The sequence below is a fragment of the Pieris brassicae genome, chromosome 8 (assembly GCF_905147105.1).
Source record: "Pieris brassicae chromosome 8, ilPieBrab1.1, whole genome shotgun sequence".
NCBI classification, from domain to species: Eukaryota; Metazoa; Arthropoda; class Insecta; order Lepidoptera; family Pieridae; genus Pieris; species Pieris brassicae.
This window is the reverse complement of record NC_059672.1, coordinates 2,741,953-2,755,324: the sequence shown is the minus strand read 5'-3', so window position 1 is coordinate 2,755,324 and position 13,372 is coordinate 2,741,953. Positions and strand designations below refer to the sequence as shown.

The 13,372-nt window shown below is 31.8% G+C and overlaps 3 protein-coding genes across 3 annotated transcripts; 2 read left to right on the top strand and 1 right to left on the bottom strand.

The window, feature by feature from the left end:
• Window positions 1–1,122: 1,122 nt before the first annotated feature.
• LOC123713625 (60S ribosomal protein L11) lies at window positions 1,123–3,355 on the bottom strand. Its single transcript, XM_045667384.1, has 5 exons — window positions 3,267–3,355; window positions 2,859–3,017; window positions 2,521–2,670; window positions 1,769–1,916; window positions 1,123–1,276 (listed from the first exon to the last, which is right to left on the bottom strand). Exons 1-5 carry the CDS (start codon window positions 3,270–3,272, stop codon window positions 1,149–1,151), a joined length of 591 nt encoding a protein of 196 aa, XP_045523340.1. The 5' UTR covers window positions 3,273–3,355; the 3' UTR covers window positions 1,123–1,148.
• A 2,834-nt stretch (window positions 3,356–6,189) lies between these two features.
• Window positions 6,190–8,318, top strand: LOC123713459 (sedoheptulokinase-like). Its single transcript, XM_045667127.1, has 2 exons — window positions 6,190–6,846; window positions 7,197–8,318. The coding sequence occupies exons 1-2, from the start codon at window positions 6,566–6,568 to the stop codon at window positions 8,302–8,304; spliced, it is 1,389 nt and encodes a 462-aa protein (XP_045523083.1). The 5' UTR covers window positions 6,190–6,565; the 3' UTR covers window positions 8,305–8,318.
• A 1,984-nt stretch (window positions 8,319–10,302) lies between these two features.
• On the top strand, window positions 10,303–12,475 carry LOC123713687 (ubiA prenyltransferase domain-containing protein 1 homolog). Its single transcript, XM_045667494.1, has one exon. It carries the CDS (start codon window positions 10,574–10,576, stop codon window positions 11,567–11,569), a length of 996 nt encoding a protein of 331 aa, XP_045523450.1. The 5' UTR covers window positions 10,303–10,573; the 3' UTR covers window positions 11,570–12,475.
• Window positions 12,476–13,372: the final 897 nt, after the last annotated feature.

The following is a 13,372-nucleotide window of genomic DNA, read 5'->3' as shown; positions in this document are numbered from 1 at the left end:
CAAGAAGTTTAGCCTTTAAGTCGCTCTTCGATCTTGTTGGATTTTTACGGAGAACTTTTTGCATTTTCCACCATAGGGTTTCGATCGGCGACAAGTCCGATGATGACGAAGAAAAATCTTGATGCTTAAGTGACGGAATAGAGGGCAGTAAAATCTCTTCGAAAAGGTTTTAATACATGCAGCATTGATAGAACCATCCACAAACTGCATACCATCAACACCTTGTGACCCAGCCCCATATAAGATACGGCGGAAACTTCACTTTGCGTTTGCGACAATCAGTATGAAATACCTGTTTTGTTCCAAATTACTTTTTTCCTCTCATCGCCAACTATCACTTCAAATTTGGACTCGTCACGCCACTGTTTGGAAGTCCAATTTAAATGATCACGAGCAAACTTCAACCTCTTTCTTTTGTTCAGCAGTCAACAGTGGTTTCTCCTTAGCGGGATAAAATCCGTAACCCATTCTTTTTAGGACTCTTAAAAGTATCAACTGAGACGTCTTTGTGAATCATGTCCATCCATTGCACCGTGAGTTCTCCAGCTCGAGCACGATTATTTTTGATAATTTTCTTCAGGATTCTGTTCTCTACTGCATTTGTGATGCGTCAAACAAGTAGTCGATCTATTCTTTTAATAGTGCTGAATAATAGATTAGACTCTAGACCTGGGACGTATCAAGTCTTTATATATTCGGCAACTTGATTTGCCAGCATCGACCCCACTAACTACTCGCTTTCGATTTTCAAAGCGCTTCACACACGGGTTTGCCACGACCCACTTTTGTTTGAAAACTAATAAAAAAAACTAAAATATTCAGAATTTATACTGTCTCTCTTTATGTGTCATTGACAAATGACACAGAATTACTTTTGCATCGATTAACAAATAGACATCTTCGAAATTAAAACAGGATATGTATAAATTAAAAAGCTAAAATTGTTTATTGGTTCATAGTTATATATTTTATATAGATAAACAAAAAGAAGTTAGAAAAAATCTCACACTAGACTATTTTGCTTCAGGGCTCGTGTATATCACAAGAAATAGTGTTTTTGTGTTGTTTCCGATAATTCCGATGTTTTAGTCTAATTTTAGTAAATAATTAAAAGACAGTAACTCCTCTTAAAAGTTTATTTACTTAATTTACTTTTTGCTGTTAAGGATGATACCATCGTATTTCTGTTGGAACCACTTCATAGCATCTTCCTTTGTCAGACGGTGAGGGAATCCAACCTTGCCGGTTTTTCTTCTTCTGTGTGCAACATTGAACCCTGTAAACATTTAAATGTTTAGTTAATTATTCAGTAATACTAATTATACAACTGTATGTAATGAAACTCGGCTGAAAATAAATTTGGCTCAGACCTAGGAACTTAAATATGTGATTGTTGAATGTTCCTTATTAAAAATGGAAGCAATATTTCATATATTGTTTCACTAATTAAAATAAGCTTACTTTAGCACAAGATTTACAGAGTGTAGCTAAAAATCGTACATTCTTGAACACTTGTGCAGGTGGTAGTATGATGGAGGCTCGACAAATAGACATAATAGGACATAGACAAGAATACCTAGAATAGTATTATTATCTTATTTATCTGCTATGCCCTACAGTAACTGTTAATTTACTTCATAAGAATTCATAATTCTCTTGCAATTTGAGAACAATTATTGACAATATATTTTCTTTATATTTCAGTTACCATAACATTAGGAGACAAATATTAAGGTTGGTTACATCAACATAAAAAGACTAAACATACCTGGGCGGCCTAACACTACATAGAAGTCGAGACCGTAGATACCAATGGATGGATCGTACTTGATACCCAAGTCAATGTGTTCTTGAATACCAAAACCAAAGTTGCCAGTGGCAGAGAAGTTGTCTCGTCTCAGTTCATATTCTCTTACCTAGAAAAAGTTACAATCATGTTTTAATAAAAGCAATTTCATGAAAGATTTTCGAGAAACTACCAACAAATTATATTTTTTGACAGGGTGATTTGGAAATTGTAGAACTAGATTATGTTATTGATGACTGGATGTTATAAATTCACAAATCTTTAAAACAGATAGCCGCAGTTTAATATGCGCTTCCTTTTAGAATATATAATGGTCTACTTTTGAATTTTTTTTAGTATAATTCAAATATATTTTATTCAAGAATGTAATTTCCATTAGTATTCTAAACAGTAAAATATTAGTGTTCAGAAGTTGCAAATAGGAAATATTTGATATTGCATGAATTTACAAAGAAAGCACAATAGAACTATGTCTCTTGAACAATTCATGCTGTATTGTAATTTTTACCTATATTTAAGAAAACATCAATAAAATACTAACCTTATTTAGATAAAAAAAAATTAGTTAAGATAAATCTACATTGATGAAAAATATTTTATCAGACCAATTTCTCTGGAATTCTTTTATTATACAACAACTTTATTTATCTATATTATTTAACTCAAGGTATTTTTTTAATTTCTTGAAGTAGAATCAAATAAAGACAACTTACTTTCAATCCCCTTTCAAGGATTTCTTCAGCCTTGGCACCACGAACTGTGCAGTGAACAGCAATCTTTTCATTACGACGAATACCAAAAGACCGCACAGTGTAGCGAGCCTTAGAGAAGACTGGCTGTTGACCTGTCAGTTGTTCCAACACCTACAATAATTTGCTCATATCAATTGTAATTTAAGATACATTAAGTCAATTATAAGTTAACATCCCCATGAATGCAAAATGCATTATATTTCAGTACCTAAATTATTACTAGGTTATGAAAACATGTTGTAATTGAAGGCAACAAAAAGAATTGAATTTCGTATATATATAATTAAAAGGAGTCTTACCTTAGCAGCACGTGTCAGTCTGTCACCAGATTCACCAACACAAATGTTAAGGCATAACTTTCTGATGTGTAGATTTCTCATAACATTTTTGGAATTATCCTTGGGAGGCTTTTTGTCTTTCTTGTCCTTCTTCTTGGGAAGCGCGGGGGGTGGTACACGCTGAAATATACACCATATTTAATAAATATACAAAACAAACCCACTTGGTTATAGAACAGAGTCGGTGAAAAGGTTAAGTTTTGTTGATTCGTAGTTTATTCGTTTAAAATTGTAATTTGTCACAAAATAAATACTTGTTGACACAGATCGATTTATTCACTACATTGTTTGAACAGGTACAACAAAAATTCGTACAAATTTAGCTTGATTATAATAGATTTAATAAATTCAAATACACAAAACACCCACCGCCATGATCACAACTTTTTAAAAGAAATAAAACGTCAAATTTTGACAGCGATAAACAACTACAAGAGGACCCCGCAACGTAAACAATTGACACAGCTGTCACTGTCTTAAATAGATTAACATAGACTATAAAGAAATATTCTACGGCCATTTATAACTAGGACCCTTATAGCTTATATTTATATCAAATATGTGTGTAGTGGAGTGTATCCTTATAGATGAAATTGGCGGTTTGTATGAGAGGAACGAAAAGTAGATTTTTTGTGGAGCAAACTATATTGCTAGTTGCATATCGTTGTTTAAGAAACTAAAAATTTTATCTCTTCCCTGTATGTAAGTTTTAGGAACGTCGAAGTAGACATCAGGAGAAATTGGCTGTGACAAAAAGTAATTTGGAATTGTAAAGAAAAAACACACATTTTAAATAGCAATCAAGGTTATAATAATAATCCAAAAACATTAAAAGATCTGCCTTCTAGAGGTTTTAAAAATCGACCTATTATTATTGCCAAATTTAAATGACCAATTAATTGATTTGGACAGTGAAAGAGGCAGAAATTCAAATAAACGACTAGGCAATATCATGCTTATACTTTAAGTTCAAAACGATCTACTATTCGACATGAAACTAATGTCTCAACAGACGCTCCTGTCAGAGCACTCAGAGCCTCCAATGCTCCTGATGCAAATGATCTTATAATTAAAATCTGTTTTATTTCTAGTTGTTTTTGTTCTTTTCATATAGGTAACACAGTGTACACTTATGAACAATACATAATAAATGCATCAAATTTTACATTTACTGCCAGTTCTCAAATCAGAGCGTACAACGGAAGAGAAGAACTTGCAATAAACTATACGCCACTCTTTTTGATCGCCAAGATTTTTGTATTACACAACGTTAGTAATGAGTTGCAACCATTACACCATGTTCCACATGACATCTTAAGATTTTAATAATAATAAAATCATTTAAAAACAAAGATTTGTCCTCTATCTGGTGAAATAGGAGCACGCAGTTACATTTTCGTGGGAATTCAAGCACCACCCCTTCCCACCCCTACAAGTAGCTCCCGTTCATGAGTATAACGCATGGTCAGCCATCAGCCCCCTTGCCATATTTTAGGGAGAGAGACAACCCAATGCATGGACGCCGCCACAAGCAATGACATTTAAGCGAGTATGACGATCCTTGAAATGTGAACTTAGCCTACATAAGAAAATAATAATAATCACGGTTTGCTCCCACTTTACCTCATAACACTTGTGGATGTTGACGATCGCACCGAGACTGGAAATTCAGTCGATATCTCTTTATACTTATAATAGACCTTAGCAAGTAGCGATTTGAATTTATTTATTGACAAGAATTGTGTTGTCACTAGGGACTTACGTTACGACGTACAAGTTGAGCTGTTTGTGGTGTTATTAAGAAAATAAACCTTCCATATTATCAGTAAAGTAAAAACTCATATGATATTTGTAATAATTAGTACAAGGGGACAGCAACTTATGAAATTTTGTAATAAAATAAACCTCTACTATTTAATATTTTTATTTGTTTCTTTCTTCTTCCTTCTATTTTTTTTATTAGTAGAATTATTATCACTACTGCCTAGTTTTTGTTCTAATAATGATATCCAACTTTCATACTGTTTATTATCTTCATCATCAATATCATTACAAAACTGATCAATATCATCATCCTGTATTGCTTTTTCCTCGTCATTTAAATAAGATTGTTCTTTTGCACTCTTTAATATATCACTTTGAGGCTCACCATCCTCACCAAATTTAATTTGTTTAGGAATTTCATTTGATTGTTTATCTACAGATTGTTTACTTAATTCAATAGAGTTGTGTGATTCATTCAATACTTTTTGTGTATTTTCTTCGAGCATTTCAGTTTCTCTTCTCTTCTTTTTATTCTTATGTGTAGTTGTTTGTGTACAATTTTCATCACTTTTCTCAGAATTTATATGTTCAGTATTCAATCCTTGATTTGTTCCTATTTCCTTAGACTTATCAGAAGCATCAATATCTGAATTCATGCTAGGTTTGTTTTTTCTTCTTTTATTTTGCTTACCTTCTTGAATAACTTTTTCCTTATTTTCAGTATTTGAATCTGTAATTTTAACCACACCGGCAGCCGTCATATTATCTCGATTTTTATTTCGTTTGCCCATATCAGTGGCTATCTCACAATTTGTATTAATCTGAAACAAAAAAAAAAATACACCTAAGTATAATTTCTTTTAAGTATCGTTCAGTACTTTATATGTGAACAGTAGTTTCAAAAAAATCTGTCCAGCAGTTGATTACAAGCAAAGGCCATAGAACCACTATATTATTTATTTTTAGAATAGTAATGGATAACAAATATGATAAGTTTAGTGGAAACGTGTTTCTAAGATATAAAGAAAAATTACATAAAAGTAGGCATAATCGTGACAACGCCAGGATTTCGTTACGCTTCATAATTGCAACAAGGTCAAAATTGTTACTTTTTATAGAATGTATACATGTGACCTATCGTGAGGATTTATTACTGTATCTTCACTGATAAGGATGTCTTTAGACTCAAGTAATTGCCAATAGAATAAATTGCTTATATTAAATAAGACTACACGGCGACCTCGTTTAGATTTGAGTTCAACGGCCTACCAATTTATTATAGGTTCCACCATCAATAATTTCATCACCTTTAAATTTTTGGCATGATTCATATTTGTATTATTATCTTATATGTATTTAACACGCACGTAAGAAGTACATTTCTTGTAAAAACAAATAATAATTAGACAAAGCCCATTTATAATAATAGCCTTTGTCTTAAGTACGGTACGTAGAAATGTAATATTCAAGTTTTATTAGCAGCAAAAAGATAAGGTATTTACTATTTAACCAATAAAGTATAACAATAATACGTAAACAATATCCGGGCGTATTATTAACAACTGCTGATACATATAATTTCTGATACCTGTTATTATCATTAACAAACCAGACTAATATTGCATATTGGCTGTTGAAGCATTATGTTTGTTTGGCGATAAATATATCAGACTCTGTCGAGATAAAATACGAGTATATTAAATCTACCGTTTAGTGTTTACGTAATCGTAGTCGGAGCAAGCGGAGTGACAAGTAGCATCTACTCTGCAGTTCTGCACTGACGTGACTAACCGCTGCGCCGCGCGTTTTAAATTGCCTTTATAACAAAATCATTCCGCAGTGACTTCACTGTTGTATTTACGCAGTCCATCATATAAATCTTTTCATCTACATAAAACTATAACATGGCTGATAAAAAATACGTTTTGGGCATGGATATTGGTACAACATCAGTGAAAGTATGCGTTTTTGATTCAGACGCGAAGGAAATAGTCGCCAAACAAAGCAAAGATACAGCAGCTAACATCCCAAGTGATCAAGGTATAGAGGGGAATAAGCAAGATGTGCCCAAAATAGTATCAGCTGTTCATTACTGTGTTTCGCGTCTTCCTAGAGATATATTACGACATGTGACAAAGATTGGCGTCTGCGGCCAAATGCACGGAGTTGTTTTATGGAAAAATGGGTAAATTACTTCACACACTATAATTACATATATTTATTAATAGATGATGAAATGATTAAAGAAATTTAGATTCATATTGTAATACCTTAATAAGTTTAAACATTATAAAAAATAAGAAATATTATTATCGAACTACATTCTTAATGTAGAATGTCTACAATAACAGTTGATTAAGTTTTTTTTATTAGTGTTACTGTTATTTAACATTATTTGACAAAACTGTTAACTTGGTTTATCTTAATCTTATAACGAATACTTTTAAACAGCCTTGATATTTTACTAAATTTGATTTACAATTTATAACATACACATATATACATTAAATAATTTAAACAACAAAAAAATTACAGAGCCTGGGAAAAAATAGAAAAAGACGGTGTAATCAACAGATTTGAAGCAATCAGAGAGAACATGTCAGCATTGTACACATGGCAAGATGTTAGATGCAAACCTGAATTTTTAGAGACCCTCCCCAAACCTGATTCACACCTCAACTGTTATTCAGGCTATGGCTGTGCGACTCTTCTGTGGATGTTGACACATAAGCCAGAAAAACTAAAACATTTTAACTGCTCTGCAACGGTACAAGACTTTGTTGTAGCAATGCTATGTGACCTTGACACACCCATAACTTCAGACCAAAATGCTGCAAGTTGGGGCTATTTTAATACAGAAAAACATGAGTGGAATATAGACATTCTAAAAGGTCTCAATTTTCCAGTAAATCTTCTTCCAAAGATTAAAAAGAGTGGAGAAATTGTGGGATGCCTTAACAGCTCATGGAATGGAATCCCTGAAGGTACACCTGTTGGAGTAGCAATGGGTGATCTCCAGTGCTCTATATTAGCAACTCTAGAATCAAGAACTGATGCTGTTTTAAACATATCTACGTCTGCACAACTTGCTTTTGTTGTGGATGGTATTTCAGATATAGGCTGTAAGACTGTTGAACATCTGCCTTATTTTAACAATACTTATTTACTTGTAGCTGCCTCTCTAAATGGAGGTAATGTATTAGCAACTTTTGTAAAAATGTTGCAACAATGGATGCTTGAATTTGGATTTCCTATTCCACAGTCAAAAGTTTGGGAGAAATTAATTGCTATGGGATTAGATGCACCAGCTGAAACAACAATGAGAATATCCCCACTCCTACTTGGTGAGAGACATTCGCCAACAGCAAGAGCCTCAGTAGAAAATATTGACCTATCTAATATACAATTAGGGCAAGTATTTAGATCTTTATGTGATAGCATAATTGATAACTTACATTTTATGATGCCTAAAGACATATTGCGCAATGCAAATATAACAAGAATTGTGGGAAATGGTTCTGGTTTATCAAGAAACAAAGTTTTGCAAAGGGCTGTTGAGCATTATTACAGTTTACCACTTGAGTTCACATGTGGAGGGGATGCGGCTAAAGGTGCAGCAATTGCCGTGTTAAATATTAAATGATTTTTGTAAAAGTATTTTGCTTTCATCACAAGCTAGTACTAAACAAATATTTGTGACCATTTTAAGACTTTCATCAGCTTACTAATAAAATAAATTTTGTACTATAATAGTTATTATTCCAAATTGTCTGTTATATATGAAATATATAATCATAGTTGCAATGCCTATTTATGTTTTCGCTGATGAAAAGTAAATATGTTGCTTATTTATAGATTTATTTGAAAATTCTATTGACACGATATTTTAAAGAAAGACAAAACAGTATCTTTGAATATATAAGTTTGAGTAAGTTCTAAAGTAGTTTAGGATATCTACACCTTGTTAAGTGTAATTTTATCCTATCCTATAATTAAAAAGTCATAAAAAGTAAATACGTGTTAAAATTTTAAATATACAATATTTACGTAAAAGCTTACCAATTAAAGTGCAGAAATGTAATTTATTTGCAAACCCCTTTTTAGTTTCTCCCTTCTAGGCTAAAGTTAAACATGTGTCAACAATTAATTAATACGACAGAAATTTGATTGATAACCGATAGCTGTCACATTGACGGACCGAGAGTACAGTGACGTTTTATATTACCACAGAATCATAACTATCTATAACCTTTAAAAATGTAATAAGGTAAACCACTTAATATAGACTAATTCAAATATTTAACTGAATAATACCAACACCACTGGTGGCACACGCTCAATATTTATCTAGTATTCTTTTGGTATACTACACATTCAATACAAATCGCGTCAGTAGTCAGTACAACGGTGAATTTTATTGAGTACACTCGTACATTTCGTATTATAATAATGGGTAACAATATTAAGAAAGCTTCCGTTGCTATTATATTAGCGATAGCATTGAAAAAACGTTTAAAGCGAAAAAAATGGGTGAAACATCGGTTTCAAGATAGAGAAAAATATACACATCTGAATTTATTGAATCAAATTCGGGAATACCATGAAATATATGACTATGAAAATTATTTTCTATTTATTGTCGCGCCTGGTTTAATTTTCTTATAAATTTTAAGCAGCTGCTCATACGCATTCGCCCTTTTCACTATATTAATACTGTTTGCATTTGAGCTGTCACATACCTCAGGTAGTGTTTCTAATACAAGTATGAATTCTTTCAAGTGTTTATGATCGTTTGTTTGAAGTGCGGCGGGCGCCGACTCAATATGCGCGTCCTCTGCCATTGCTGGCAGAATGAATACTGACGCGATAAATATCGACCAGACACTAGACGCTCGATATTTATCGACGATGATTGATACAGATCGTAGATTTTTGGATTTCTAGAAATCCAGCGATCCGTGTGTATCGGGTACCCGTGACTCTGGATTACGATATAAATATCACGATAAATATCGAGCGTGTAGCATCTCTATACATTATTTCAATAGAATGTAAAGAAATATATATGCAAACAAACATTAATAGAATAGATCTAGCGTATTATTAGGCATTTTCAGTTTTTACTTTGTATGTATCATTTTGTTTCACAAAATTTTGTTGCATGGTATGATTCCAAACAAAAAAATTCTATCTTTAAAATATCAGTAATCGATTCCAATGTTTTAAATAATCAATAAATTAAATATAACCAAATTGTTCCAACATTCCATTATTCAGCAGATGAAATTGGACCATGGTATGGTCAGTTATATTGCCTTTAATTAAGTATAAATTTATCTAACACTAGCTTTAATTGGGTGAATGAGACAAATGTTTGGTTTGTACTTCTAATTATTCCTACCGTAAGTAATGCTAGGTTATACAAACTCTCGATACAATTATTAAATGGGTTCCAAATTGAAAACTTGAATTTTGCCAGAATTCTGTGAGCATGGGCAAAATTACAAATTTTTAATGGGTTAAATTTTAAAAACATAATATAATAGGATACTCTAATTGTTGTCATCGTATGTTATCATTTGTCAGTTTCTTTACGTTTTGACAGCAGTCAGTTCCGTGTTAGATGTATTCTGTGGGGTCAGCAGAAAGACGTACAATTTGATTAAATTGATACAATTTACAAATTCCAAGTTTAAGTTTTTCCACAAATATTTTTGTTTTATGGAAATTTGAATTATTCACTGTTATACAAATACTTCGCATATTTTTTTACTTATTTTTACAAAACTTTCAACGATTCGTTAGATCTTAAAGTCTAAAAATGTTGTGAATGCCAAAACCAAAACTTGGCTGTGTGGAAACTGTGTCAGTGGGTAAAAACGTACTCGACACAATATTTTCAGTTTTATGACATGGATAGTGTAAGAAAAACTGACGATGTTGCATCGGCTGACGGAAATCTCCTACAACCACCAAAGGAATTCACAACACCTGCCCGAAACCCATTGATGAAAGTTCGAACTTATGTGTTGGCGTTGCGCCCGTGGTCGCTGAGCGGCAGCCTTCTGCCTACTTTGTTAGGTGCAGCTCTAGCATACCGGCTGCCGGGAGATAATGGTTTCAGCTGGCTTACATTACTTCTTACTATGTTTACAGTAATTCCAGTCCATGGAGCAGGCAATGTAGTGAATACATATTTTGACTTTGTAAAAGGTATTGATAACCGTAAATCAGATGACCGAACTCTAGTTGATCACATATTAAGTATAGACGAAGTTGTGTCTCTTGGAGCTATACTTTATATGTCTGGATGTGTATTTTTTGTACTACTAGTAATAATGTCACCTGCCCAAATGGAACATTTAGCTCTAGTGTATTTCGGAGGTCTGTCCTCATCATTTTTATACACAGGGGGTATAGGTTTAAAGTACATAGCTTTAGGAGATATTATTTATCTAGTCATATTTGGTCCAGTTTCTGTTGTGTTTGCATTTTTGGCCCAAACAGGAAGAGTAGTTTGGCCTATATTCTATTATGCTGTACCATTGGCTTTAAATACAGAAGCAATTTTACACAGCAATAACACTAGAGATTTAGAAGCAGATAGCAAAGCAGAAATTGTGACACTAGCTATTTTAATAGGAAAGACTGCTTCTCATTTATTATATGCATTTTTATTATTTACGCCATATATTATGTTTGTTGTGGCTTCTGTAAGGTGTTCTTTTTGGTTTTTGCTTCCAATGTTAACCTTACACCAAGCCTTTGAAATAGAGAGAAGGTTCCGTCGGCCTGAAACAATGCAGTATGTCCCCAGGCAAACTGCTAGGTTAAATTTCTATTTTGGAATGTTGTATGTAATAGCTTGTCTTCTTGCATCAAGACTTCCATTCCTAATAAGAGAATAAATATTTTGTAAATATTGAATTGGCATGTACTTAAATTTTTATATATTGGTACTATCTAATTGCAATATTGTTTTTTTAGTTTGTGATACTTGTATGTATTACATTTATTATGGCTTATAATATATTTACAATATGACCTATGAATGTAAATAGTATTGCATTGCATTGTTTTTAATGTACGGTGTACAAAAGTTTTAGGCAGCTTTAATTAAAAATAATGTTTAACATTATGAAATCATTTGTTCTAATATTTATAAGTTTTTCTTGCAAATTACATTTTTTTGTACATCTATGTGGATACTAAATATAACTTGTTACGAAATGATGGATAAATAAATTGTGTGTACTGAATACATTGTTAATGTCAAGGATAAGACTTATTCAAATGTAAAATAGATAATACACCAAGATTGTGAATATTTATGAATAATATTTGGATTACCTCTAATAATCTCACTGGTACTACCTCTTTATACTGAGTAGTAGTATGTTTGATATTTAATAATAAAATATATACTTTCCAATAAATAAGTTGAGTAAAGTCGTTAGATGTGCAGACATTGTTTTTATGTGTTTTCCTACTGAAAGTACATGCACAAACTACGCGACTGTCAAAATTTGGCTCATACTGCATGCTAAGAGTTTTAATTTGACCAATTTTGTTTTGATATATTATCATTGTTATAAAATGCAAATACATCATTATTAGTGTAAATACATCATTATTCATCAGTATTTTATTAGAAATTATCACCTATCAATGGGAAATAAAACACAAATGTGTGACTGTTTATCTGATCATTTACTTGCAATTAGTGGAATTTATGCTGGTCTTAAATTATAAGGAGTGTTTTTTATGTATTGAGAAATATATATATTAAGAATTGACAATAATTTATGTTTAAAGAAATATATTATTATAACTAATGGTTTTTTATTCTATATAGTTACAATTAACTTGGACGCTACATTAAACATCCATATTATTTTAGTAGAAAATTTTTTATAGATAAAAAAATTGGGTTAATACTACAATCACGCATGAAATGACTAAAAACACAAGGATATGTTGAATAAAACAATAATTCATATTTCAATTTTATTGGCATTTCAATTAAGACTTCATATTATAGAATAGAAGACCTATTCACTATCATGACAAAAAGATAAATACATCAAATTAGTGAAGATCATTAATAATAATTACTTGTCGAAATGACCCAATAATTAAAATCATAAAAATGCCCCCTCTGCAATAAATTGATTATATTGGCAGTGTTTGGATAATAATTTTCATATCTAACAACTACATTGGGGCCTACAAATTTGGACATTTGTTTAGAGCCATCAATATGCCCCTATAAAATGCAATATTTGACAATTGTTTATACAAATTGAATTGAATGAAAAGGAACAAAATAACATCACCATTAAGCATATTCAGATTATAATATAAAAACTAAAATTCTATTACTAAGCTATTTATATGCAAAATAAAAATCTAGCTTTTCACTACTAATAAAATCCTACATTGATAAGTTTTACATATGTGAAATCGCATATTTTTTAATTTAGGCCTCATTAGACTGTTAAATGTTAACCAGGTCTCTATTCCAAAACACAGATCATAGAAAAGTTTCACATAGAGAGAGTTGGAATACGGGACCAACACGCAAGGACTACACTTTTGTTAGTCTTATTCTAGACATACCATAAATATTTTATCGTGAATTATACATGTGTGATGATCTGGATTGCCTAGAATAAAATTAAAAATAGGTACTAAGAATGTTGTCTTTGAGA